Here is a 26,372-nt window from a genome sequence, read left to right as displayed (position 1 = left end):
AGGGACGAGGGATGCGTGACTGGGTGTATCATGCGGATTCTCTTAACTTCTTTTAAAGTTTTCTACAAATTCTAAGTAAGGTTTATATCTATCTTATCATTCCTCAAAAATATACTTTTGCATCATGAAAATACATGTCATAAAAAAATGCTTCATAGCGGGCAGTGATCAGGAATGATCAGGATGAGAGTAGTAAGCAGCTCCTACCTTTCCACCTCGGTCACCTTTCAGTCCAGGAAGTCCCAGTTCACCTTTTTGTCCCTAAAGGGAGAGATACAATTAGAAAACATTGGAACCTAGCTGAGTATATCTCTGTCTCTGTTTCTGTCTCTCTCTCTCTCTTCTCTCTGTCTGTCTCTCTGTCTCTGTCTCTATCTCTGTCTCTGTCTCTCTCTTCCTGGATCCTCACTCTCACTCTAACCTGCCCTTCTCTCATAGAAAGGCCAGCACAAACCTTGACTCATAGGAGGTCCTGTCAGGTTATGTGTGAAGCACTGGACTCTCCACTTGGACCCTGCGGAGGTGCTTCCCACCCGCACTCCATCAGTTCAGTCTGAAGATACTCCACCCTGTCCACAGCTATCACACTCTTAGTACAGCTTAGTAGGCACAGTATTTATCCCCTTTATTTCATTTCTACCAATATATGAGCTACTCTATTCATCCCTCCTCAAGGGAATAAGACTTCAGAGGGGGTGCTTCCCATGGGGACCACCTGGGGAACATGGGTGGCAAGAGGCCACTAAGCTTACCTGGTCTCCCTTCTCTCCTCTCACACCTGGGAACCCTGGAGCACCTGGAAGGCCAGTTTCTCCCTGTGAGAACAAAAGAGCTGCTCTGTCCATTAGGCCCCCATGGGAGGGCTCTCTTACGGGAAAGGCTGTGGGCAATGCGCTCTTCAGCTCCTGCCCCATCCCCAGAAAGCTTTAAGCTTAGTGGAGGTCACACAGAAAACAAAGCAGTGGAGAAAGGGGAAATCTAGACCACCAGGGATCCTCTAACTCCTTCCCACTTGGGCTATTTCCTCTTCCAGGAACCTGTTCCAAATTTCTGAGTGTCTAAGTCCACTTGTCATTTAAAACTCAATTCAAATGTCACCTCAGGGTTTACATCTGGAGGTCCCCCAAATGCATATGCATTCAAAGATGGGGCCTCTGAAAGGTGACTGAGATGTGAGGCCACCAGAGCTAAGCATCATGTTAGGAGGTGGGGTCTGGTTGAAAAAGGTGGGCCACTCGGGGAGTGATCCAGGAGGGTGTATCTCCTGCTACCCTGACCTTCTCTCTGCTTTCTGACTACCATGAGGTGGACAGCTTTTCTCCACCAGACCCCTCTTCCATGCTGTCCTGATTGGAGCAGGCTAAGCATGACTGAAACATCAGCCAAAACAGACTTTTCCTCCTTTAAATAGTATCAGGTATTTTATCCTAAAGGCAAAAAAGATGACTAAGATACAGCTCTTAACTATCCTCCCTGACGTTTCCATCCTCACTTTTCTCACCTCGGAAAGCCTTGCCCCAGGTCCCTCGGGGACACTGTGTGTCATTACATGTTATATCTGTTCAATAGTTCCCCAGTGTCCAGTTCAACTAGTTTTGTGGTCGTAACCTCAGCAATGAATATACTAAACATGCTCGGTATTACTGAGTAAATAAACCAATGAATGTGATGGACTCCAAAGACAGGCTTACTTCCTGCCTGCATCTGAAGAATTTATATCAGACCTGCGATACAACAGTGAATGAATCAATTAAATGAGTGAAATGTATGAATGGAAGCACAAACAATCAGACCTTGTTTCCAGGATGGCCTGCCAGGCCTTGCTCCCCAACTTCACCCTAAAAAGAGAATATCAAACATACCATTATGTTCCATGCACATTTCAGGTGTGGTTTTGTGCCCCAGCTGGGCTCACATATCCACAGCTGCTGGAAGTCACAACCCTAATTCTCAAACGTGGAACACAGTTAAGAGCACAAGGGCCAGCAGCTGTGCAAAACCAAGTGGCCAGCATTTCTAAAGAGCGTGCTTCCACGCTCCCTCATACTGTCTCTTGCTTGAGCTCAAAGAAATAATTCCTGAAACTCCCTGCCAGAGTTTAATCAAGGTGCATCTGCATATCTGGAGCCTAAACTCATCTAATACAAATGATAACAAACCAAAGTCTCTGACCTTTTCTTAAGAAAATTGGGTTTCTGATAAGGCAGTGGACAGAGGGAGGAGGGAAGGTACAAACAGGTGATGAGCACACAGATAGGGATTTTCACCAAGATTCTGCCAGACTCCACTGGCAATGGTCCCCACACCACCACTATTTATCGGAGAAAAGAAAAGGAAACATGCAGGGGAAAAAGAAGAAAGAAAAAAGGAGGGAAAGGAAAGGAATGGCAGTCACCAAAGGCAATGTTCAATGTAAGATGTGTTTAATTCTGGAGCTCAGAGCCACCCTGGAAACTGGTGTCTGGAGTCCTGACACATTGGAAGTCTAGACGCACTCCAGTGTGCCCATCGATGCCCGATGTTAACGAGCACAATTAGTGAGAACTGCACCAACCAGAATTGTTCAAATACTTGGCACTGGAGTTGTTACTTCAAATCTGCTAGGGTAGTGACACATGTGATGTGGAAATAGCTTCTGATATGCTGAGAAAGGCAGAGGCTGAGCGAGGTTAGAAAGACGCTCTAAAGACCATGTGAAGTACACCCCGAACTTGTGTGGTATACTCCAATTCCATGGCACCTGGAGAAGAAACTGAATGCTGTCTTGAATTATAACAGTGAACCTCAAAACACAGAACCTACAGTGAGGCAGCCCATGCCTCAGATGGGCCCCAATAGCCTGCCAGCTAAGAGTGACCCATCACCATCTTGGGAAATATTTTTTTCAATTTCAGCTGGAACTTTGTCAAAATAAAGTGAGAAAACCTGTGCCAGATCTGCACTGAGCACAAAAGTCAATTGAAAAGCCCAGACACACTGTAATCCAGTTTTAAAGTCCTCAGAGAAACATTTCAAACATATCACATTTGAAATCATGTAAAAAATAACACAGGTGAGACACTGCAAATAGACTTCTCTGTTTGAATATTTCAATCACTAGTGATTACTGAAATATGATACACATGGATCCAAAGATTAAAGAAACCCCCAAGTGGACCTCTGCACCCCAATACTTCATCTCTAAAACCGTGCACAAGACACTTGAATGAAGAGGTTGCTACTGAAGTCGTGAACAGAGGGCTGAAATTCATATTGTGTAAGCTCAGGAAAACCTGATAATTCCCAGATTTGAGCAAACACAATTATTAGGTATGGTCCACTAAAAAGAAATAAAAAAAAAAAAAAAAATCCAAGCCAAGAATGAAGAGGAACAGCCAACCTCTCCAAATGTTAAATCTGTGTAATTCTTTCCTGGAAAGTGACAGAATTTCAACCAGCTAACCACTGAAAAGCAGGCTGAGTGCTTTTAAGATCACATACTTCCTCACAAGCATCACCGCTGCACAGGCTGTAGGCATGGAGAAAACAGAAAATTACTGTATTTTAATGAACTGGGGATCATCACACTGTTTACAGAAAATACCACTATTGGATCCTAAAGCTCGAAGCACTACTGTGCTTTTAAGTGATGGTGGGATGATTCCCAGCTGCACTAGGGGGTTCATGCACTGGTCCTGGGATGTGGAGTCCAGGAAACAGGGGACTTCCCAGGGGGCTGCTGGTAGCACTCTGCACAGTTTGGGCCAGCCTGGGCACCCCCAAGTTGGGTTGGATGCCAGTTACTCTTGGCCTTTTCTGCTCCATTTTGATTTAATTTTCTAAACAATATGGTCACTTAAAAGAGAAATAGTAGGGAACCCAAGGGCTCAAGAATTTTTCCACCAGAGGCACTGGCATCAGCCAGCCATGAGGTGACCTGTGCTGGACCCTTCAGTGTGGTCAGTGTGACAGCTCCATGAGTGCAGACCGGGCTGGGCTGATTTGTCAACTCACCCTCAGTCTTTCCCACCCTTAGTGAGCCTGGCTTCAGGTTGGACGTGGCTAAGACTGGACACTGCCCTTAAACAGCTCAGACCTCAGGAGAAGAGAGGGAGGTAGATGGAGAAAGGAGAGTCAGACCCAGTTATGCCTTCCCTGCTGGCCAGAAGCTTCCAGAAGCACAGGTGTAGGCACAAAGCACACGCATCATACATAACCCCAATATACACATGGTCCAGCCCTCCCTTCTTGCTTGCTGAACCGCAAGCTCAAGCCAATTGAGGTGTTCAGAACGCCTCTAAGAACAAGCCCTGTGACCTGTGAAGACAGCCAGGCAATGAAGCTCACATTTTCACTGCCATAGCTCTTGCTGGAGATGAGACGTATCCACCAGTTGTAGGTCTCCCCTTCTAAGAACCCCTCTTCCCTTCACCTCCTTCCTAGAGAGGGCTTGACTCTGCTGGTGCCTGCTTCATTGCATGCTGCCAGCCCTAAAGGAGCCCCTGAGCCCTGCTGGGCCTTTCTGAATAATCTTTCCAACGCCTATGTGCTTCCTGCTGGGACCCAGTGGATGCACAGTTCTGGTTGGTGAGCTGAGTTCATACATAGCCCTGAACATACCACCCAGAGTAACAAGTGGAATAGAGGGAAAAGGGAGCCAAGTGTGGTGGTGCAACCTGTAATCTCAGTGCTCTAGGAGGCTGAGGCAGGGGAATCACAAGTTTGAGCCCAGCCTCAGCAATTTAGCAATTTAGAAAGATCCTATCTCAAAAAATTTTGTTTAAATTAGGGCTGGGATACAGCTCAGTGTGAAATGCCTAGATTAAATCCCCAGTGCCAGAAAAGAAAAGAAAAAAACAGGGAGGAAAGGTGACTTCTTACCCGAGGTCCCGGCTTCCCAGGCAGGCCGGCTTCTCCGCTTTCCCCTGGCTCTCCCTGTCAGGAACACACACACTGTTAACAGGAGAGGACTCTGCACATCACTAGCTACAGGCAGAGAGGGAGGGGTGGCTGGCACTTGGCTGGTTTCTGTGGCTGGGATTTTTTACTTCTTTGTTTGCAGTCCTGGTGATTAAACCCAGCACCTTCACACTAACTGACAACTCCACCACCTTTCTATCTTTTATTTTGAGACATGGTCTCACTAACTTTCTAAATTGCTCAGCCTGGGCTCAAAATTGCAAACATCCTGCCTGTGTCTCCCAGAATGCTAGGGTCCCAAGCACGCAACATCATGCCCTGCTTCTTGGATGATTTCGAACTGTCCTATATGGTCATCTAAGCATGGGGACCAAACATTGCAGTATATGTCACCTCCTACATGCCATATTAAACAGCTCTAATTGTGACTAAACATATGTAATTAGTAGAAACAGCACCTTTTCATATTGAGAGATTTAGAGTAAAAAAAAGGATAGTATAGATAATTTTTAGAAGACAAAATACTTGACTGTCTTCTGAAAGACCAGTGAGAGGAATGGAGGATATTTATATACATTCCCTACAAAATGAAGTTAAAGTCATATTTATTCTGCATGTTGTCATGACATAGTTAAAACATTTAACTTTCTAAGTTTATTAGAATGGTAATGAATTTTCTCATAACATTCAAAAGGTACCTGCAATAGTCACCTTTCCAGCACTGCCACATGCCTACTTAAGCCTATTCATGTTTGCTAGGGAAGAATAAAGTTCAGCTGTTAAAAATATTTGTTGCAGAATTGTGTGAGTGTTCATTTAAAATATCTAAACTGAGAGTTTGCTTCCCCACTTGATAACCTATACTCTTACCTTAATAATCCTGATATAAAAAATAACAATTCTGATTTAAGCAACACTAGAAAGTTTTAGAAATGCAAGCCTCTGATGTTAATATGGGTATAACAATTTTTCCTCCTTACAAACAAAATACTCACTTATGACAGATTGATTTTAAAACCTAAAATCTCAAAAGTTCCCATCCCCTCCTCAGTCACTTCAGGAAGAAAGAGCTCTCCTGTATTTGACCTCATACATCCAAACATTTCAACACAGTTAAGACTCGACTAAAGGCCCAGGAGATAACTGATTCTTTCAATAGTCAAAGATCTCTTTGGCTCTTGTGTTTCTGGTTCCCAAACTCATGATATCCATGAGCACCAACCTTGGATCCTGGAAGGCCTGGTGATCCGTTCAGCCCATCCCTTCCAGGTGGCCCCTGGGATGAGAGGAAAGAAATTAAAGTGATATACAAGGCACAGGAGGGAAGAACTTCACTAAGTTGTTCAAGCCAGGAACTGATTCTGTGCCCAGAGACTCCAATGCCCAGCTCCCTCTCGCTTGCATCAGTCCAACCTCCCTAGAGTGGCCAGTTTCTGCCAGGAGTGGGTATCCTAAAGCTCTCTGGATGAAGAAACAAATATCCACTCTGATCTGGCTTCCAGTTCCAGTTCCCTGGTCACATAAGGTCAGTGAGTGGGGAAGGAGGGCCTGTTGAAGCCAGCGCCAAGGCTTCCATTTCCATTCTCAGCCTCCAGAGGCCCCCGATGTCCTCTCTGTTATCCCTAATCTTCTCTTCAGAGTCTCTTTGCACCACATTTCTCTTCTTACCATGTGTTGTAGTCAGGCGTTACAAGGAGAACAATCACATACAAGACACAGAATTTATAATATTATTTTATGATGGTCACCCAGAGTTAAATACAAGAAAGTGCAGAAAATCTGTCCACAACACTGAAGACCCAGAATATTCGGCCAAGAAACTGGGTCCCACAGTAATGTCCTGCATGAGTCCAGATGAAGACCTAAAGCCTTTGGCAATGTCACCCTTGAGTCTGACTGGAAGTCTAAAACCCACAACAAGGACTCATACAAGTCTGTTTTATGGATTTGCCTTGGGAAAGCCCAAAGGTCAGCAGTGGAAGGTAGAAAGTCTATGCCAGTGGGTGAAGGATCTGTGCCAATAGGCTGAGGGTTCTACACTGGAGCCAAGAAATGGCACTCAAAATAAGGACCGGGGCTGCCCTGAAAAGCACCACAGCCATCCTCAGTGACAATGAAGTCCTGAGCTTTTCTGACAATGAGAACAGTCGAGTTAATGTCAGAAAGGCAGTATGGCAAGCTTCTCCTGGAGATTAAACAGCACACATCTTCCCCTCTGGAGCTAGGAGCTCAATGTAAGAAGCTGAGCTTCCCCAAAATGAACCACAGCCACTGTCAGTGACAAGGTCCCAAGCTCCTCCAATGATAATGGCCAAATTCGTATTAGGGAAGCCAGCATGACAAGCTCCTGCAGGAGAACTAAACACCGACACTTAAGAGAAGCCACAGGTCTCCTTTTACACTGGAAGCCTTCCTCAGGTGGCCATCTCCACACAGCACCATGCTGACTTAATTCAGCTGGTGCCACGTTAAGCACCAGTTTTTAATCTATAGCACCATGCTTTTCCGGCCTCTTCCAGTCTGCTGGAACAGTTCGGCATTCTTGCTTTCTAGTTCTGAGGAAATGTCAGGGGGGCTCTTTGCTGGATTTGGTGATTCACCCTTGTCTTTACCATCTGGCAGGACAGGTGTTACTGATTCTGTGTCTACAGCCTGGGCTGGTGGAAGGAAGAGTTTCACCTGCACAGAGCACCTACCCTCAGGGAGGGTAGGACGAGAGGCTTGCTGGAGGGCTGCAGCTACATGGATCCACAGAGGCATTTGACCAAGATCAAATACCAGTGCCACGGCTGTGCTGCACACATCATCTTGATATGACTGTGAATTCTCTGCTCAAACTCTTTTTGCTCCTGCAATGCCCTCCCTCTTCTGAATGTTCACACTGATGCAACTACTTTGATGAGCCCACGGAGTCAGAAGAGATGAAAGTGTTCACACTGTCACATGGCTCTGTTCCTCCTGCAATTGTTTACGAGTGACACTGCAGTTGACTGTGTGTTGGTGACAATGCAGTTTACCTGGGATGCTTTCTGCATTCACATCAGTTCACCTGAATAATGTCACACCATTGAGGGTGTGTCCCGTGCCCTTTGGTGCAGTGCACTGCAGCTCCACGGAACTCAGCAGTGTGGCCGGGGCCTCTGGTCCTGTCTGCTAGGTCTTGATCTATGCCTGCCAGCACTTCATGGCCAGGAAGAAAGAAGACAGCTGCCATTCTCTGCACCATCAGCTCTGCTCCTCCTCCTCATCCCTCCATGTATCTGTATTTCCCTCAGTGCCCTGAGCTGTTCTTAGGTGGCTTTCCACACCAGTAGCTCCTTGGCACAGCAAATTCCACAAGGTAAGCAGAGACCCCGAAGGGCAGGTCAAAGGGTCTACTGAGCACTTGCTCCCATGGTTCCAGAGTGTTCACAGACCCTCTCCCAGTCTCCCCTGAAGAGCCACACACTGACAGGGTAAGGAGACATGGCCACATCTAACTATGCAGTTCCAGGATGATGGTCATGCTGGCTGAGATCCACCTATGGGATTCAAGCAACCAAAGGCTGGAGACCCTGTGATCTCAGTTTGCAGGCAGGAGAACATCATCGGGATAATTCAGGACTAGCCATGCCCTGCGCTATGCCCTGCCACGTGATATTTTGTTTCTCAGTTTCTGTGCTCAGTGTTTGTGTTACTCTCCACGTATCCATTAAGGCCAAATAGTCATATTTTCAAAAGCAAGGGGTGTGGATTTGTCTTTGGATGCTATTTGCACCCTGCCCAGGGCACAGGTGGGGATGGAGCAGTCCTGGGTAATAGAAGGAGGAGCCGCTGCAGAAGGAAGAGTTGTGCTGAGCTAGAGTATGGGAACCACTGGGTCAGGGAAGGAGTCTGCATCAGCTGAAAGGGTTGGGCCCATTCCTGATAACGTGGAATGAGGGAGAGAGAGGGGAGCAGAAGACATCCCAGGATACTCACAGCATGCCCAGGAGGCCCAGGTTTGCCCGGGAAACCAATCTCTCCAGGTAAACCCTGAAAACAGACCACATGGAGGCCGTTAGCCAAACTGTACAGAGAGCAGATCAGTGTTGCAGCTTGGTCGTGGCGAGGTCCTGTGCCTCTGGCTCAGATGAGGCATGGTTCACCCTCAGCACCGGCCACTTTGAAACATGTAACTGTCATCTCTCTAGAGGTGGCAAATTCACAGCTTGTCTGGTCTTCAGTTAGCGCCCACCATCCTGTTCTCTGCTACTTCATGAGATCGGTGGAACAACCTACAATAGTTGGGCTCAGTGACACACAGCAGGAGAACTGGACTCCCTTCCTTGTGCCCACTGTGGGGTTTGCTCTGCCCAGCAGGTAAGTGTGGGCTCTGCCTGCTCTGCCCGAATGAGGATAGTTTCCCAATTTCCCACTGGACAATGGGAGGTTAAATGTTCTCATGCATTTGCCCTGGTCCTCTGTTTCACTTTAAAGCCAAATTACAAATACTGAAAGTGCCCAACTTGGCCACCCGAGCCCCACATGTCTCTCATATGTCCCTTGTCCCTGGAAGCCAACAACCAAAGCACCACATTGGTTCATGTGCTATTTGTCCTAAAAGAGGTCCAAAGTCTTGAGGATCCAGAGATTTGGGAGTGTCTCCTGAGAGGACTCCTACTGTCTGTGCTTTTGCACTGGACTCTTGTAGAGAAGCAGCAAGTTTCTCTAGAGGAAGACATACTTAGCTCCCATCAACCAGAAAACATCCATCAAATGACCCTGGTGAAAGAAGATTAAAGCCAGGCTTACCGGTGGGCCCACAGGTCCAGGGGGGCCTGGGACACCCGGGGGTCCTGAGGGACCCTGTAAGGAGAAAACAAGAGTGGTTATAAATGTGCACAGAGCAGCCTCCTGGTAACAGTTGTCATTTAAGAGAGGAAAAAAGAAAATGGGACAGGGACAAGATGGGACTTCAGCTGGATTTGCAAAGCCTACTTCAAACCAGAAAGAACAGAGCAAAAAGGGGGGAAAAAAACCTCTGATCAAATTTGCAAAATTCTAATGAGTGTCATACTAAGGTGCTTGGTATTTAACATGTTATGTCCATTTTACAGTACATTTAACGTATTTGAACGCACAAACCTGTGCGCTCACAGTGGCTGAGCCCATGGGAAAAGGTCTTCCCTAACACTACCAATCCTTAGCCACTAAACCAGAACTGGAGGTCGGCACTGGAACCATCTGGGATGAACCACTCATGGCTTCCCCAGGTCCCCAGTGAGCCACCTGTGACCCCTCCTCTCACGACTGCATGCAGCTGGTCCCCACGGCCCCTGCCAGGTCTGGACCTGCACATCACTCTAGTCATTCATTCCCTACCCGCACCCACCGGGCCACATTCAGGAATGGTGAATGTATGAGACAGGTGCCTTCCGTGGGCAGAAACCAGGACAGCCCACGTCCAATGAGAGAGAGGGCTGGGCAGGGCGGGGTGGAGGATGGTTGCAAACAGGCAGCTGTTTTGGAAAAGGATGCCTGTCCTCTGTGTCACAGAGCAGGGGTCTCAGGGAGGCAGGCCAGGGGTCAGAGAAGGCTCCCAGACCCTAAAATAGCAGAAGAAATCACCACCAGGCCAGGTCAACAGGGCCAGGTGAGGCACGGCACAAGGAGAGCAGCAGGGGTGAAGGCACCGTGCCCTGAGTACAAGAGCACGAGATGCACTGCGGGTGCCAGGGTGGACAATGGGCTTTACAGGGAGGGTCACAGAGTCGGCGATGGAGACACTGAGGACAAAAGTCCATCACACATGCTCACAGAAAACAGTTCACAGTCTGGAGGTGAGCGGGAAGGCCGCTGGACACCGGGCTGAGGGCCAGGACCTGGTCAGAGCAACGCAATAAGGGAACCCTCTCAGGGAAGGGGAGATTGAGGGTCCACCATGCAGCACCCCCTCATCTGGAATCTGGAACTCAGTCATGCAGAGGAATCTTGACTGGCTCCCGTTTCTTGACTGTTGTGCTTCTCTGCCTGACATTCTGAATTCCTCCGTCTGTTCACAGCCTCCCTCCCTCTCACCTCCACCACTGCCCACCCGCCTCGGAGCTGCGGATGCCTGGGCATTTCCCCAGGGGCTCTCTGGACAAGCCCTCCTCCGTGGCTCCCGTTTTGTACAACGGTCTCTGGTTCCCCAGATGAAACCAGTTTCTCCTCGATCCACGCTCAAGGCCAGTGCAACTGTTTATCTGACCCACATCCTCTCACATGTGGCGTCTCTCATTCCCTCTACATCTCCAGGGCTGGGCACAGAGCAGAGCTCACAAACTACTGCAAGCCACCGCAGTGGAAGAGCCAAGGACAGTGGCAGCGTAAGGCCACCAGAGGGCGATACACACTAAAAGATGGCAGAGGTCTTGCAGCCTGGAACTGTTCCCTTTCCTTCCTCTGGGTGGCGAAGGTGGGTCGAAAACATTTCCTAAAGGACTGACGTTTTGATGGCACATTGATTTCGTTTTCTTTACCGCTCACTTAGACCTGGAGGATCTTCAGTGTTGCATTTGCCCTTCCTGAGATGTCTACTCTAAGCCGGAGTCCCTGAGCAGGCCGCAGAGGTGGGTGGGTCCTCCCTGGTGGATGAGGGCTGGTACAGGAGACCTGGAAAAAGGCCCCATTCTCTGCCTCCTCTGCTTTCAGTCCCTGTTGCTGCAGCAGAAAGAGGGCCCAGCTAGCAGCAGTGCAGCCACCACCTCCGCCAACCATCCACCCCACCCCACCCCACCCCACCCACTACCTCTGCTCCAGAATGGTCCCTCAGGGTGAGCTCAAAGAGTCTTCCAGCGGGTGACTGTGCCATCAGAGCTTCTCTCTGGGCCCCTCTCAGCCGTGCTGCACCCTCTGCCAGCAACAAGGGCACCTTTCCACTGCTTCCCTCCTGACATTTCCTGTGATGCTGACTATCCTCAGTGTCAGCCTCCTAATGGGTCCCTTCAGACCCTTTGCCTCTAACAAACGCTCTGGTGCGACTGCTGTTTGCAAAGCAGAATCACTGCCCTGTGTTTCACCTGCTGGAACTTTAGTGATCATCCATGAACACGGAAATGAGACCTCCTTGTTTGACACAGAAAAAAATAAATAAATAAAACCAAACCCAGAGAGGGCAAGGGCTTTACTAGACCCCACAAAGCCAAGCTCCCAAAGTGGGGGAGAAAGTGGCTCCTGCACAGTTTGGCCTTTGTAGGAGCACCTGGAGGACACAGGGGGCCCCATTAGGCTCAGCAGCAAGTCTGGGACACATGGCAGAGGTGAGAGACCTCTGAAACACCAGGTGATTCTGATGAGCCAATGGGTTTCGGAATTATTCATGTAGGCCAGGATACCTTCTGCGAATAACAAAGAGGAGAAAACCCAGGGAGAGAAAGGAGAAATGCAAGAGGGCAGGGCAGGGCAGGCTCTCTCTAACCAGGGCTGACTTGGGTCATCCACCCCTGCACTGATCCTGTGAGCTAGCTTCTTTTGGCCCATGCTGCAAAGGAGGCATAGGCACTTGGAGGGGAACTGACAATCCATGGGGCTGTTGTGGGGACTCAGCACCCAGATCCCATCAGTTCCCCCAGGTCCCACAGCCCAGCCATGGGAGACCCTCTCCTGGCCCACCACCCCAGCTCCACTCCATTTCAAAAAAGAGCAATGTGACACACTCCAACAGCCTCTGCATATTAACTAGGCTGAGAGTTTAGGGCCTTGGATACAGGCTGGAGATCTCTGACCCCAACACCTGGTTCCCTGCAGTGCACACACTGCAGGTTTAACCAGGGCTTGGAAGATCTGCTGTTAGGTTCCACAAGCCAGGGGACACTCATTAACATAACAAATGTGGGATGGAGTGCAGGAAGGGGAGAGAGACTGGGAGAGAGGGGGAGAGAAAGAGAGAGAGGTTGATTACTACAGGCAGCAGGAAACAGCTGTGGGCAGACCACAACTGGTTTCCAGCTGGCATCACACAAAGTGGGCAGGGGATCTGTCACCAGCCTCCATATCTTCTAAGTCCCGGTGGGAAGTGTGGGGGACAAGAGGAAAGAGCAATCAAGGTGTGGCCTCAGGCAGCCACCTAGCCCTGGGGACCTGCTCTGATGGCCACAGGCTGCCTTGGGACAGCACAGAAATGCGCAGGGGCCCAGGAGCTGTGTGGAATAGCTACCTTCCCTTCAGAGGTGCCAGTCTTGTCCTACGACATCACCTTCAGCTACTGGGGCCTTGGGTCTAAGAGAAACTAGACTTACTTCAGATTCAGATTCTGGGGAATAGTGGGTAGTCATCAGGGCAGGGGCAGGTTTCTGGAAGGACCCTCAAACTGCAGGTGACAATTGCCACTCCTTCAACAGCAAGAAAAGTAAACTTTTTAAAGCTCCAGTCACACGGCTGACCTAGAGCCAGCTAGCGGCCTACAGGTACAAGGAACTTTAGTCACTTCCTTAGACAACCCAAGTGCTCTCATTTCAGCAGAGGGCTGCTTTGTGCCCAATTAACAAAATGACCAGATGGAAGAAGCCTCGGCTGCTACTTCCACCTTCCTCTCTGGACCACGGGCTCTCGTGGCTCCCTGGCTCAGCATCTGGTACATCACACTGGTCACTCACACACCCATCACAGGCCACCAGGAAACAGAGAACGTTGAGAGGGATCTGCAGCACCCCTTTGGATGATGCAGGGAGAGGATGGGAGGGCAAGGCCCATGTGCAGGAGCAGGACAAGGGACAGACCTCTGCTCAGCTGGTCTCTCCTCTGCACTCCAACAAGCCTGCATGATGGTCTGGAAATCATAGCCTTTCAATTTGTTTTTTAAAGTAAATCTTGGCATTTATTTTGAAAACATAAAGAAAGTGAAGTGGCTGTACAAATCAAATGAAGTACACCTATGGGCCAAATGCCGTGTTCATTCAGGTATTTAGTCTGTAGCCTTTAGCTTCTCCATCCCTCAGAGGACAGAACCCTTGGGTGGTAGAGACAGATGCTCACATGGAACGAGCTGGGAGAGATGAATGATCAGGAACTGGTTGCTGTGATCTGTGCCAGAAAGTGCCTGGGCTGTTAGCTACCAAGGACCAGCCTGGGAGAACTCTGTGCTGCTGCCCTACTGGGGTGGGTAAGGAAACAACCTGGAGGGGCCTGATGGGTACAGGAGATTCTATTGGGGGGGAGGAGGGGTAAGGAGGGCCTTGGGCTTGGCAGGGTGAACCACTAAAGAGAGGAGCTGAGAGGAGGTCTGTGTCCTTGTCCTACTCCTGCACATGGGCCTTGCCCTCCAATCCTCTTTGATAAAGAGTTGAGTTAAAATGTTTTCAGAATCTGAAGAGAAGGGAGAGAAGAAGAGAGACAGAGAGAGGGAGACATAAGATGGATACAAGAAGTTGACAGAGGGAGGGAGGGAAGGAGAGGAGGTGGCCAAGAGATGGACAGACAGACAGACAGACAGACAGTGGGAATGTGAATGCAGAGTCCTAGTATATATCCGGTGCTATGGCTGAGCACTCCAGGCAAGGCTTTTGCATTTTCTAGAGAAGACAACACTCCTTAATAGAATCCAAACACATCTCACTTTGTGTTTTGTTTTTTGTGTGTGTGTGTGTTGTGTTGTGTTTTGTTTGGATGATGGATGGGGCACTTGCTCATCCTCCCCAACCTTACGGCACCTTATAGGGAGGCTCAACAACTGAGGTTGAAATTGGACCAACTTTTGCTGGCCTTCTGATCAGCATTAATGGTTACCCTCATGCTGCCCAATGCTTCTCTTGAAAACTGAGTTGAAAGGTCGTCCAGTGAAACAGGTATTTTAGTAACCTTGTTGGTCAGTTTCCAAATATAACTAGAAGGTGGGTTGTAAAGTCATAGGAAAGCAATGTCGAACACATTTCCTATATTTTTTCCAGCAAATATTTGATTAGCATTTGGGTTTTCTAAAAAGGAGGAAGCCCTTCTCCTCCTTCCATTATGCTACCACAAAAAGGCCTAAAAAGCCAAGGATTCTCTGCTTTATTTTCCCTGTTTTACAGATAAGGATATTAAGTGTCTCAAGAAAAGATGGAGCCAAAGAAAGGAACATGCAGAAAACGCAAGTCTCAACAGCCACATGGGGCCTCTCCAGAGTGCTGCAGGGAGTCTCTCTTCTCCAGGCCAAGACTCCGACAGGAAGGAGTCTATGTGATAAATGGGGTTTTGGTTTAGGATGCCCTGAGTCAGAACCTAGGAAGCCTCAGGCCACTGCAATGGGCCTGGTATAGTGGGCTTCGCCTCTCAGAGCCTTCAAGATCATTTTATTTTGATTTGAGAAAGTCCATGAGCCAGCCCAGAACAAGGGAAGACTTCTCAAATATTATCTCTGTTTCATCTCTTAAAATTAGCAAAAATACCTAAATAACCAATTAATCTAATTATGGGTGACAAATTTGCCCACAGATACAAATATTAACAAAATACATGAGTATTTATACTATTACTGTTGAAAACAACTAATGATTCTATGTATTAATTAATGTACAGTACAATTACTATTAATGAAACATTTGATCCTTCAACACTACAGTGACTAAGTACCTATCTAATGTGATTAGCACTTATAGTTGTAATGCATAAATAGCCAATTAACTTAATTATGCTTAATAAAGAAAGAGCAAATAATTACTCCCATTACACCTAGTTCCAGTTGGAGTACATTTATGAAGTTGGATGGAACTTGAAGATGCATGAAAATTGCTTGCATAAATTACCACAGCAATCAAATTTCTGGTGCAAATTGGCTCCATTCCCTTTTGGGGACTGTGTTCCCAGGTTATTTGCTCCCTTCAAATCGTGGGTCCTTGAGGGAGGAGTATAATCACTGCCACCTCAGGGGGCCACCCGCCTCTTGGGCAGTCTCTGCAAGCCAGGGGTCTGCAGACTACAGGGAACACCAAGCAGCCCCACCCTTGAGAAACATCTGGCCAGATCTCACACACACACATACACACACCCACATTCTCCTCAGGAAACAAGAATCCCCGCCTTGGAGAGCAAAGATGGATACCTTTACCACAGGAATTTCCTGCAGGTAACAGCTTCCTTTTGAGATAGAGACATCAGAGCACAGAGCTGCAGGTCCCCCGTGATGGCAGCAGAACCCCTCCCTCATCCCAAGCCAGGAAAAGCTAAACCATGTCTCTGAGCTAGTTTCTTTGCATCTTAGTTTAGGGAAAACATGCTTTGCTCAAGGGCAGTTATTAAAACAACAGACACGGTGACACACAGATGCTACAGAGAGGGCTTGACCATAGCAGGTTCTGAGCCCATTCACTTCCTTCTGCTCTCAGCGCCCTGCAATGGGAGCAATGATCAGGGTCCCACTGGGGCCCATGTGTTAAAGGTTCTTCCCAGTGCTGACAAGAGGGGACCAAATGTGGGGTCTCGGCAGGGGTCCTGAGGCCAGTGTAGGTTTGTAGGGCCTTGGTTTCTTCTTTTGTCTTGGTTCCCAGTTTGAGAATGTCAGGGGTTACTCTGACACACTCCCACTGTGCTGAGCCTCCTTCCTCAGGAGTGCAAAGCTGCCAACACTGGAGCTGAGCTGCCCAACACTGGATGTGGAGTTCCTGAACCATGAGCCGAAATAAAGTATCTCTTTATGTCACAGGTAGCTCATGTCAGGTATTTTCTTACTGATGCAAAGCTAACACAGGCCCTTTCAAAAATCTACCAAGGAGGAATCAACTTTGATTTTGCAGACTTCCCAGGGATTCTGGCCTCAGTATCCAAAGAGCCCTGACTACTTCTCCAGGACCAATTCAGCTGCTTGGATGACCCTTCTGAATAAGTGTTCTTTTTAAAGATAGCTCTCAATACATAATTCAGGCTGGCCCTGAACTCACTTTGTAGCCCAGGCTGGCCTTGAACTTACAGTGATCCACTTGCCTCAGCCTCCTGGATACTGGGGTTACAGGCATGTGCCACCACACTTACCTCTAAATCACTCTTTTAAATGATGCTTTGACACCCTGAGGTCTTCTAAACACAAAGGGTTATGGAGAGTGCTAGAAATGAGACTCAAAGAGCTAATTCCTAGCACTAGAAATGACTGACCTGAGAGAAACGTTTTGCTATGCAGACCAACCAACCCTAGTCTGTGTCTCCATCTGTAGCCTCTGTCAGGCTCCTGACATTGGGATGTTCTCTCTCTGTCATAAATCACCCCAAGAACAGATACCAGAAAAAAAGGAACCCCCCCCCACAGCCTGCTGAAATTGTTCCAACTGTGCAATTCCATGTAACCTGGCTGCATACCCTGCCTCCCTTCTGTCCACCAGCACCATAACAAAACTCTTGCCCATGTCTTCTCCTCCCTCCAGCCTGCACAGAGCTCTGCCCACCCACCCCTGTCAGGTATGTACTGTCTGAGACTGTGACCACTGTGTTTTCAGTGGTAGTTATTTCCCTAACTATTGTCATTGCTATCTGGATGCAAACAGAATCCAAGACACACAGTAAGATACCTTCTTGGTCTCCATCTTGTTCTGCGCACCAATGGATAGATATATCATGACTACTCAATTTCCCATCTCCAGAGCTAATACTGTGATTATTTAATATATATCTGCTGGATGAATCCATCAGCTAATGAATGAACAAACCGAGGAATTTCAGAGGGAGGAATCAGTGGCCAGGCTTGGAAATGATGGGCACGTGGATACTTCAAGAAGGGTGAATTAGGGGCTCCATTGGAGAGGGAGCTCTATAGGTCTCTAGAGACTGTCTCTCCATTCAGCTGTAACCATCCTGAAGGCAGCTTTGCACCTATCTGGTAGTGACTCAGTCCAGGCAACTAGGATTAAGTCCTCTTCCAGTGTAAGCTGCATTGCTAGGCAGGCTCTGAACCACTGGGGGCCCTGAGTTAGGATGCATCACCTCTATGAATGCCAGGGCGCACTATTCCCTGTACATTTCTGCCACAGAAAGCCTGATGACACTTATAGATGAATCCCCCAGCTCAAAGCCTGGCATTCAGTAAAGATTCACTAAGTATGACTTCATGGTGAAAGTGAAAGATGGAACCATATTTTACAGGTAGCAAACAGAAGGTAGAAGGAAAGTTCCACAGTGTTAATAATTTGCTATAGTTGCATTGCTGGTGAGTTTTATTTTGCTGTGCTTTTTTAAAATTTGACATGGCTGCTCACTATGCTGCCCCAGCTGGGTTGAATTCATAGGGTCAAGCAATTTTCCTGCCTGAGTCTCCTGAGTAGCCAAGAATTCAGGCTCACTACTGCAACCAGCTGCTAAAGAATTTTAGAACATCCAAGTTTTGCTCACGATAAAGCAAGGTCATGAAGCATGCAAATCCTACTCTGTTTTTCACTGGTCACAGCAAAATGATGACAGGAGTGTCTTTAGAAAACTGTGCACTATGGTAGAAGATACACATCCTGTGTATCCTGACCCAGTGAGTGCAGCCAACGTGGAGTCTGAGACTGAGCCCAAAGGGCCTGTCACTCACTAGGACACTGTAAAGCCAGCTCAGGGGGCAGCATTGGCTGGTTTCTGGGTGCAAGTGGCAGTGTTTCCTGGGTGGGGCTTTCCTGTGGATGGAACAGTGGAATGGGTGGAGCCTGGCTACTCTGCCACAGCCCTGCGGAGAGCCAGGCAACAGTAGCAACATGGTGTCCACATGTTCTGGCCAGCACAGCCAGGATGTGGAAAGCCCACCATCACCAGGTGTTGGCTGTGCATAGGGACCCCGTTATCTGCAAGATAGTCTGCTCTTCATCCTACAGTGCTACCTCCTTTTAATTGTTACTACCACTACAAAAAAATGAAACTGAAATCATAAAGTCAAGTACCTCACCCAGAACCACCCGCCACACACCCCAGGCTGGAAAGTGGGAGCACTGGGATTTAACCCATGCCTCTTTCCCTCTGAGACTGTTTCACTACGAGTTTTCTCGCCCAGGGGCAAGGCTAGGTGTGGAGAGAGTGGAACTGTGGCTGGAGCTAAGAAGGAGGGAGAGGGCCGGACTTCCCCTTCCTGTCCACCTGTGGTGCATCATGAGCTTTCAGGGAAGCCATATTTACAAACAAAAGTCCTGAGAGGGAGAATCTGGGTTTGGAGCCAGGTGTCTGCTCAGCAGACAAGATCCTGAGCGCCCTGCACATGCTTCTTGAAATGGGCAAGGGACCTGAGACTGGGGGTTAAGTGCCAACAGAGTTGACATCAAGAGAGAATGTGTGGGACTGCATGGGAGCAGGGACAACAGAGAGGAGCCAGGAGCTGTGAAGCAAACATCAGGGCTGGGTCAAAAAGGAGGAGAAGGAATGGGGGAGGCAGACAGCAGGGGAGAAGGATGGGATGGGGAGGGAGGGTAAAGGAGGAGAAGGACAAGGAGGAGGAGAGGAGGATGAGAAAGGGGAGCACATCTAGGGCAGAGAGCAAGACAGCCCCTGGATAGGGACTGACCTGAAGCCATTATCTTACAGATAGGGAAAAACTGAGAACCAGCATGCCTAGAGACTGAACTCATGACCACGCACTTGCAAAGCAGGCACTTATGCCACTGAGCTAAATCCCCAGCCCTAGAGGAGACAGTGTCTTCCAATTCTCACCTCAGCATGCCATACCCTCGCAAGGTTTCATGCTTCTGTGACACCACACCCAGACAGATTCTATGCCCCAAGGGGCCCATGTTCCACCTCCACCACTGACCCTCCTGAGGGCTCCCTGTCCTAGGGAACAATGAGCCTGCTCAGCAGGGGTCCCTGCCACCCTGCTCCTAGATTCCCTCTCTGCCTCCTGCCATGTGCTTCTCTCAAGTCCAGTCCTCTTCTGTCTTAGCTGACTATCCCTGCACTAGACAGAAGTCTTCTAGAAGGACAGAGAATGGCCCTCTAGCTCCAGCTCCTGCCCAGGAGTAGGGGACTGATAGTTCAGTAGCTGTTCTTTTCAGTATCTTGATAAGATTGCAGGATTCTGGTGCCAGTTGTGAACAGCTCCTTGGTCACTGACTGAATCAGAAGCAGCAGCATGCAATGGAAAAGGATTTAAAGGCAGCAATTAATTACCTGCAGCCCTGGAGATCCCAGGAGTCCTGGTGCACCCACTTCACCTTTCTTCCCCTGAGGGCAAGAGAAGTCAAAATCAATAGGCAGGCAGGCTTAACCCAGAACCAGTTTAATTATAATGCATTTTGGGGGAAATCTCCATCTGTATGGCTCAGACTTTCTGAGTAACAAGAACTGTAGCCAGGAAAGAGCACCCTACAGAGAAAAGAGGTGCAGGGTCAGGGCACTGGGCTCAGGCTTCTGTGTCAGAGAAACTTAGTTTTGGGACCCAGCCCTGTGGTCTCGCCCTGCAAGGAGCACATGGCCCTGAATTCAAAAGGCAAGAGAAGGCTGATTTCAGCTTTTGCTTATTCCTCACCCTCTGCCATGGAGTCCCTTTCCTATCCTGCTAGATGTGGACTGATCTTTCTAGAAGCATTTTGAGCACCTCTCCCTCATTCTTTGACTCTATCTCTGTCTCTGTTTCTCTCTCTTGCTCTTTCAATCTGTCTCTGTCTCTGTCTTACACACACACACACACACACACACACACACACACACACAATACTTTTTCTCCTGTTTTTCATATACTGTAACAGCTACCTAATCTGTTAATAAATCTTGCTATACACAATCCTGTCACTTGCTGAGTCCTGTATTAGGGCAGAGCTGCACGCTCTTGCACAGCCATATTCTCTGTCCCAAACCTGAGACACGCTGCATTTCGACAGCCCCATCAGGGACAGAAAGGTCACCAAAGCCATTTCCAACCATCTCTGGTTAGAATCTGTATTACATGTGCACCTTCTTCACTGGGGTGGTTTTGGGGGCGACCACACACATTAGACTGCAGAGTCCATCTCTAAACAGAAGTGCACACTGCTCACTTACTTTATGCAAAGAGGTAACCAGGTGCACAGAGATGGTACAGATAACAGGGATATCTCCATGGAAGATGAACTAATTTGTTTTTTCCTGATTTACTGACAGCACTGCAATGAGAAGTTATAAGTGAAAAAAAAAAAAAAAAAAACTTTACATAAGACCCATGTTTTTCCGGTTTTGTGATAAACTTTCCAATTCTTCCCAAACTATCCCACTAATGTACCTTGCAAGCAGACCCAGTGTGGCGGATGTTCCTAGGCCCAGGGGCAGGTGTGGAAACCAAGGCACACACATTATCCAGCAGGGAAGTGAGTCAGGATCCCCCTGGTTCTACCTCCTACTGAATGCCAAGCTTATGCTTCCTATAATTTCCACAAAATAGCTTTTCATGTACTTGTAAGCTTATAGAAACTCAGAGATGTAAGCTCCTCTCTCAACAACTTCTCCTGGCCTCTAGCTGGTCCTCTTTACTCCCAGCTCAACCTCAAACACACACACAGAGCCCTTCCATGCATCTCCCTGGGCTGAGCCCAGCTAGCCCAGTACTCACCCTTTAATTCCTGTCTTCCTTCCTCCTATGGCTCCCTTCTTTCCCCGTCCCTCCTCTCTTACCTTACTTCTTGTACTCTCCTCCCTTCTTTCCTCTTCCTATCCTTTCCTCTTTCCATCCCTCCTTTCCCTCCTTTTATCTTCCTCCTATATTTTGCATGAACACTCCGTACACACTGAGTCCAGGAAACAATCTACTTCAGCATACCCACAACCATCTCCCAAGGGCAGTGGATGGATGGAATCTTAGGTACAAAATATCCAACACTCAAAGCTAAGGGAGAAAAGGTTTATCTGGCTCAAGTTTATAGAAATTTCAGTCCTTAATCACCTTGTCTCAAAGCAGGATAGTCTGCCACAGGGCCGTCATAGGGGAGAACAGTTCATGGGACCCTCAAGATAGCAAAAGCAGCATTGTATCCTGTCCACCAGGATTAGGATTAGGGTGCTGCCAATCCAATCAGTGGACTGATCCAGCAATCATCCATCCTTAATCCAAGCATTCTTAATCCTAGCATTTTACCATGAATCAGTCACACTCTAGATTCAGTCACCTCCAAAAAAAGCCCCATCTAAAACTGCATGAGGCTTTGGGGGAACATCTAGACACAAACATAACACAAAGTATAAATGTCTTTGCTCTATTTATTCTCCACCCACCACCATAATGACAGCCCATTCTCCACAGAAAGTGTCCTTAAGGAATCTGTCTGTCTGTCTGCCTCAAATTCGTCTTCTGAGTGCTTCATTAGGAACACATCAGGGCTGCGTAGAAGTGAAGCTACATTGAGTACCAAAGGAGATGTACTAAAAGATGAGGGATGGTGGAAGCTATAACTGCACCTGTTTCTCCTATATATTCACCCACACAGTTAACCTACTGTGTGTCAGGCCTGGAGACACTGGCAGGACACAACCATGGGCTCTGCCCATACAGGCATCAGGGTTTCCCAGGGGAGGCAGAGGTGAGCCTGTGTTATAATGACACATCCCATGCACACTGTCCTGGAAGAGTATGCAAAGGATGCTGGGCGCTCTCAGGCCCACTAGCAGGGCTGGAAGTTTGCACAGTGGAAGAGGTATGGAGCAAAGCTTGGCAAAGAGGAAGAGATGACCTATGGGATAAACTGGGCACATGGAAGAGGACAGGCAGAAGGTGCTCAGAGGCAGATGACAGCAGGACATGGGCACAAAGTTTAGACAATTGGGGCCTTAGACTAGAGCTGGGTATGAAAGGCTTGCAGGAATCAGGAAGAACCTCAATGCCATGGACCAAGGGAGCCACCCAATGGGTCCAAGATTCTGAAAAACCCTCAGCCTAGCCTTTTTGAGTTGGCTCAGGAAGCAGCAGGAAGGAGAATGGAGAATGACAGCAGGCCTCTAAACTCAGCAGATCCTGCACAGCCCTCTAGACCAACATTGCCTCTCACCTGGACCTCTGCAGTAGCCCTGCTGCAGAAGCCCCTGCTGCAGACACCACTCTTCACATTTAGCTCTTCCACTCTTCCCTCACTAAGAAGGAAGGCTGTGTTCTCAAAGCACAAATTAAGACACATCTCTTCTAGGCAAAACACTGCAGTGCTCCTCAACTCTCTCAGAACACGACGCCTTCCCTGACTGGGCTGCACCCTCCTCCTTGAACATGCCAAGGTCTTTTCTCTGGTTTTTCCTCCTGCCTGTAACCCTGCTCCCCACTTACACACAGGGATCAGCTCAAGCTGGTTTCTCTACAATGTCCTCTGACCTGAATTTCTTTTTGGATTGTTTCCATCAAATCAGTGTTCCTTCTGCTCTGCTACTTCCTCTCACGGTTAGTTTGTTGCCACCAATAGCAAGATGGTTGCATTTATTTACTGCCTGTCTGTCCCTCTTTGATATACATCTCCTGGAAGCAAGGGCTGCTTTTGTTCTCCACTGCTGTATTCCATGGATCCAGAATGTTACCAGCCACATAGTGTATACTGATTACCCGTCTGTGAGCTGTATGAAGAAAGTATCCCTTTGATATGGATGTGGTCTACAGGGGTGAAGATGACAGAGGTCAGAGAGAAGAGATGTCACAGAGGAAGAGGCAACTTAAATTACAGGATTGAAAAGAGCGGGGACCCAGACAGTCTGATTTAGTGCCCTCTGGCTCAGCCCTGGCTATGGAGCTCTAGCCTGCAGGGTGTCATGAGATCCAGGTCAGAATGAATTTCTGGACACATATGAGGTAAGGTTCCAGATGTGCTCACAGGCATCTTCAGAAGCAAGGCAGCCCTGAGCCATTGGTTTCAGTGACCATTTTTGCTAACTGTGGTGAAGGGAAACAATGGGAGTGGAGAATGAGAGAGCCAAGAGCCACTCACCTCCTCAGGGAGTGGAAATGGAGACCTTCAGTTTTCTAACTATGCAATACTTCCTCCAACTGTCCGGGTCATCCCAGACACAGACACTGGTTATTTACAAGATGGATAAAACCACTTTCCCTCATGGTCTGGGGGACCTGATGAATAATCATAATTCAGAAGCCAAGCCAGAAAAATGCCTCTGTTGATGAGAAAGTCTGTAATGAGAGACGAGAACAGTTTGCAGAAAAGGATGAGAGAGAAGTTGGGATGTTAGGTCTTGACTACGACTGAGTGGAATGACTTATTCAGATGCCAGTGTGATCTGGAGGTGAGCAAGAACTCCCCTGTCCCACACAAGGTGGTCACCTTTGGGGAAGTTCTTAGTTTCCTCAGTTGCCTGAGGTCGCAGGTAATGCTCAGAGGATGATACGTAGAACATAATAAACTTTCCAGCAGGTGTGGAGTCAGGAAATGATTCTGTTCCAGGAAGTCCAATAAACTGGCATGGAGAGAAGACCTATGGGTAGGTAGAAGAGATGTGGTAGGAAAAAAAAAAAAAAAAACCTGCAGAGAAATCCACTTACAGATTCAAACAGCCTGAGTGTTAGATTTTCAGAAAAGAAAATAGTGAAACAACCAAAAAAGTGACAAGAGACCAAAGACGTGAATTATGAGAAGTCCATGATCAAAGCACTATCTTAATGCATGGTTTCTTCAGAAAGGCATCATCATTCATGAACTGTCCATAAGGGATGTCAACTGGATAAATGTCAGGGTAGCAATGCTGTGACCAGCTTCAGCTCTGTTTTACACTGGAGCACCTGGGGCCTCCAGGTGCCTCTCAGACCACAGGCAGACGCGCTGGCCCTGTACCCATGCCCATGGCCTCATTCCTAGGCCCTCCTGGGCCAGTTTGTGTTGCATGTTAGCCCTTCTAAAGGGTGCAAGAAACTCTTTTCGAGCACTTCCTACCTCTCAAACAGTCTGGTGCTCTTCGTCATCTAAAAGATGCACAGTTGACTGGTTTGGGGATTCCCAGGCCTGGGACTCTAACCTGCCTTTTCAGCACAAGGTTCAGGGTTCAGGCTCCCACCCCCTGAGAAACACCCCAGATGAACTCTTAGATTGCTTTTAAATGCCCATAGGATATGTGGCCTCTGAGACTTCGCCTATACTACTGCCTCTGTCTAACATTCTCTCTCCCACCTCAGTTTGTCCTAAATAAATCCCAAGTCATGAAGCCTCAACAATAGTCAAAAAGTAGGGGGAAAAAAAAAAAAAAAACATTTGCAACAGAGATACCTGATGCCAACTAACAGCTAACAAACTGGAGTAGCCAGTAGTGGGGAGAGCTCCAGTGGTTCTGCAGACATGGCCATTCAGTGAAACCAGTGGAAATTTGTGTTCTTTCCCAGTCCCTCTCCTATATGGCATTGTAAGGAAAGAATCCAAAGGCTAAAATAAGTGGAAAGGACCAGTCATTTCACTGACTGAATCTCCAACATGGGGCATTATAATAATGTTAATTATTTCAGAGGATGGTAACAGAATAAGTAATTTAACATTTGAGAAAGTTACTTATAAAGTGTCATAATGAATCACTCAAATGTATCAGACAATGTATGATACGGAGGATAACGGTACTTATAACAAAGAAGAATTAATGAGTAATAGCAATATCCTGGCTCTGTTAAATCCTTGGAGTGGGTGGCAGATTATGGGTAAACAGATGTGCCTTCATAATAACTACCTACTGCTAATGTTATGAATGTTAAGTAAAATGGCACCTTCTAAGTACCCAAGGATTATGGCGATGCTGCTGCTGGTGATAACAGTGGAGATGGTGGTGGTTGCGGTGTGTAGGTATGAAATGGCGATGGTGATGATGATAATGGTGGTGGTAGCAACAATACCAACACTGCTGGAGGAAGGCAGTGGTTATGGTAATTTCAGTAGAGTGGATACTGCAGCAGCTATATAATTCCTGCATTTTCGACCCATAAAAAAATCTAGAGCTCCGAGAAGTGCTGACAAGCACAAATTTAGCTGCAATAAAGAGCTATTTTACTAACAATAGGTGTGTTTCCTGTCATTTTCTTTTCTTTTTTTTTAATTGCTACCCAGCACAATAGCTGGAAAAGTGTTTGCAATTTATCACCAGGGCAGATTTCTGGAACCATTCTGAATGCTAGGGTGCTGGGCTGGCTGCATTGCCAAGGCTGCTGCCTTGCCTGTGGAGAGGAGCAGACAGAGCCTATCATTTCAGAACAGCAAATATTCCCCATCCAGGGTGAGTTAACACAGACATTCACAGGGCCACTGAGAGAAAAAATGATTGCTTGTGCGAGTCATTCTAACACGCACTGTATGCTCTTTTGCTCAGTTCTTCTTCTCCATCTCTCCAAACTTCAAAAATGATCATTTTTTACTGGTTGGAATGGAAGCCAGGTCCTCAAGGAAAACCTAGGGTGTCTGACAGAAACCCTGACTCCAAGCCCTTGAATAAATCAAACAGTACCTTGTGATGCAAACAATGCTGTTACCATCTGCTACAGCAGGAAATAGCTTTAAAACCGAAAAAGTAAACCAAATGCAACCAGGAAGCCACAACAAAAGACACCCTGTGTTTCTCCCTCACACCTACCAGAAGTCAGGGCAGGTGGCCTTGAGGCTTTTAGCAATGGGGCCCTCTGG

At 47.8% G+C, this 26,372-nt stretch overlaps 1 protein-coding gene across 2 annotated transcripts in view; it reads right to left on the bottom strand.

Annotated features, from left to right (window-relative positions):
• The window catches only part of Col22a1 (collagen type XXII alpha 1 chain), a 264,966-nt gene that overhangs the window by 109,497 nt on the left and 129,097 nt on the right, over positions 1–26,372 (bottom strand). For both annotated transcript variants that reach the window (XM_013156221.3, XM_023566502.2), the window contains exons 23-30: positions 19,936–19,989; positions 9,673–9,726; positions 8,860–8,913; positions 6,122–6,175; positions 4,861–4,914; positions 1,794–1,838; positions 753–815; positions 208–261 (exon numbers count right to left, since the gene is read on the bottom strand). In XM_013156221.3, coding sequence (XP_013011675.1) covers positions 208–261; positions 753–815; positions 1,794–1,838; positions 4,861–4,914; positions 6,122–6,175; positions 8,860–8,913; positions 9,673–9,726; positions 19,936–19,989 — 432 coding nt within the window. The remainder of the gene's footprint in view (positions 1–207; positions 262–752; positions 816–1,793; positions 1,839–4,860; positions 4,915–6,121; positions 6,176–8,859; positions 8,914–9,672; positions 9,727–19,935; positions 19,990–26,372) is intronic.

This window comes from Cavia porcellus, unplaced genomic scaffold, assembly GCF_034190915.1.
Source record: "Cavia porcellus strain 051 isolate PalLab524CR breed Dunkin Hartley unplaced genomic scaffold, mCavPor4.1 scaffold_19, whole genome shotgun sequence".
NCBI lineage: Eukaryota > Metazoa > Chordata > Mammalia > Rodentia > Caviidae > Cavia > Cavia porcellus.
The sequence above is the reverse complement of the archived record's forward strand: the minus strand, read 5'-3'. Positions and strand labels throughout refer to the sequence as shown.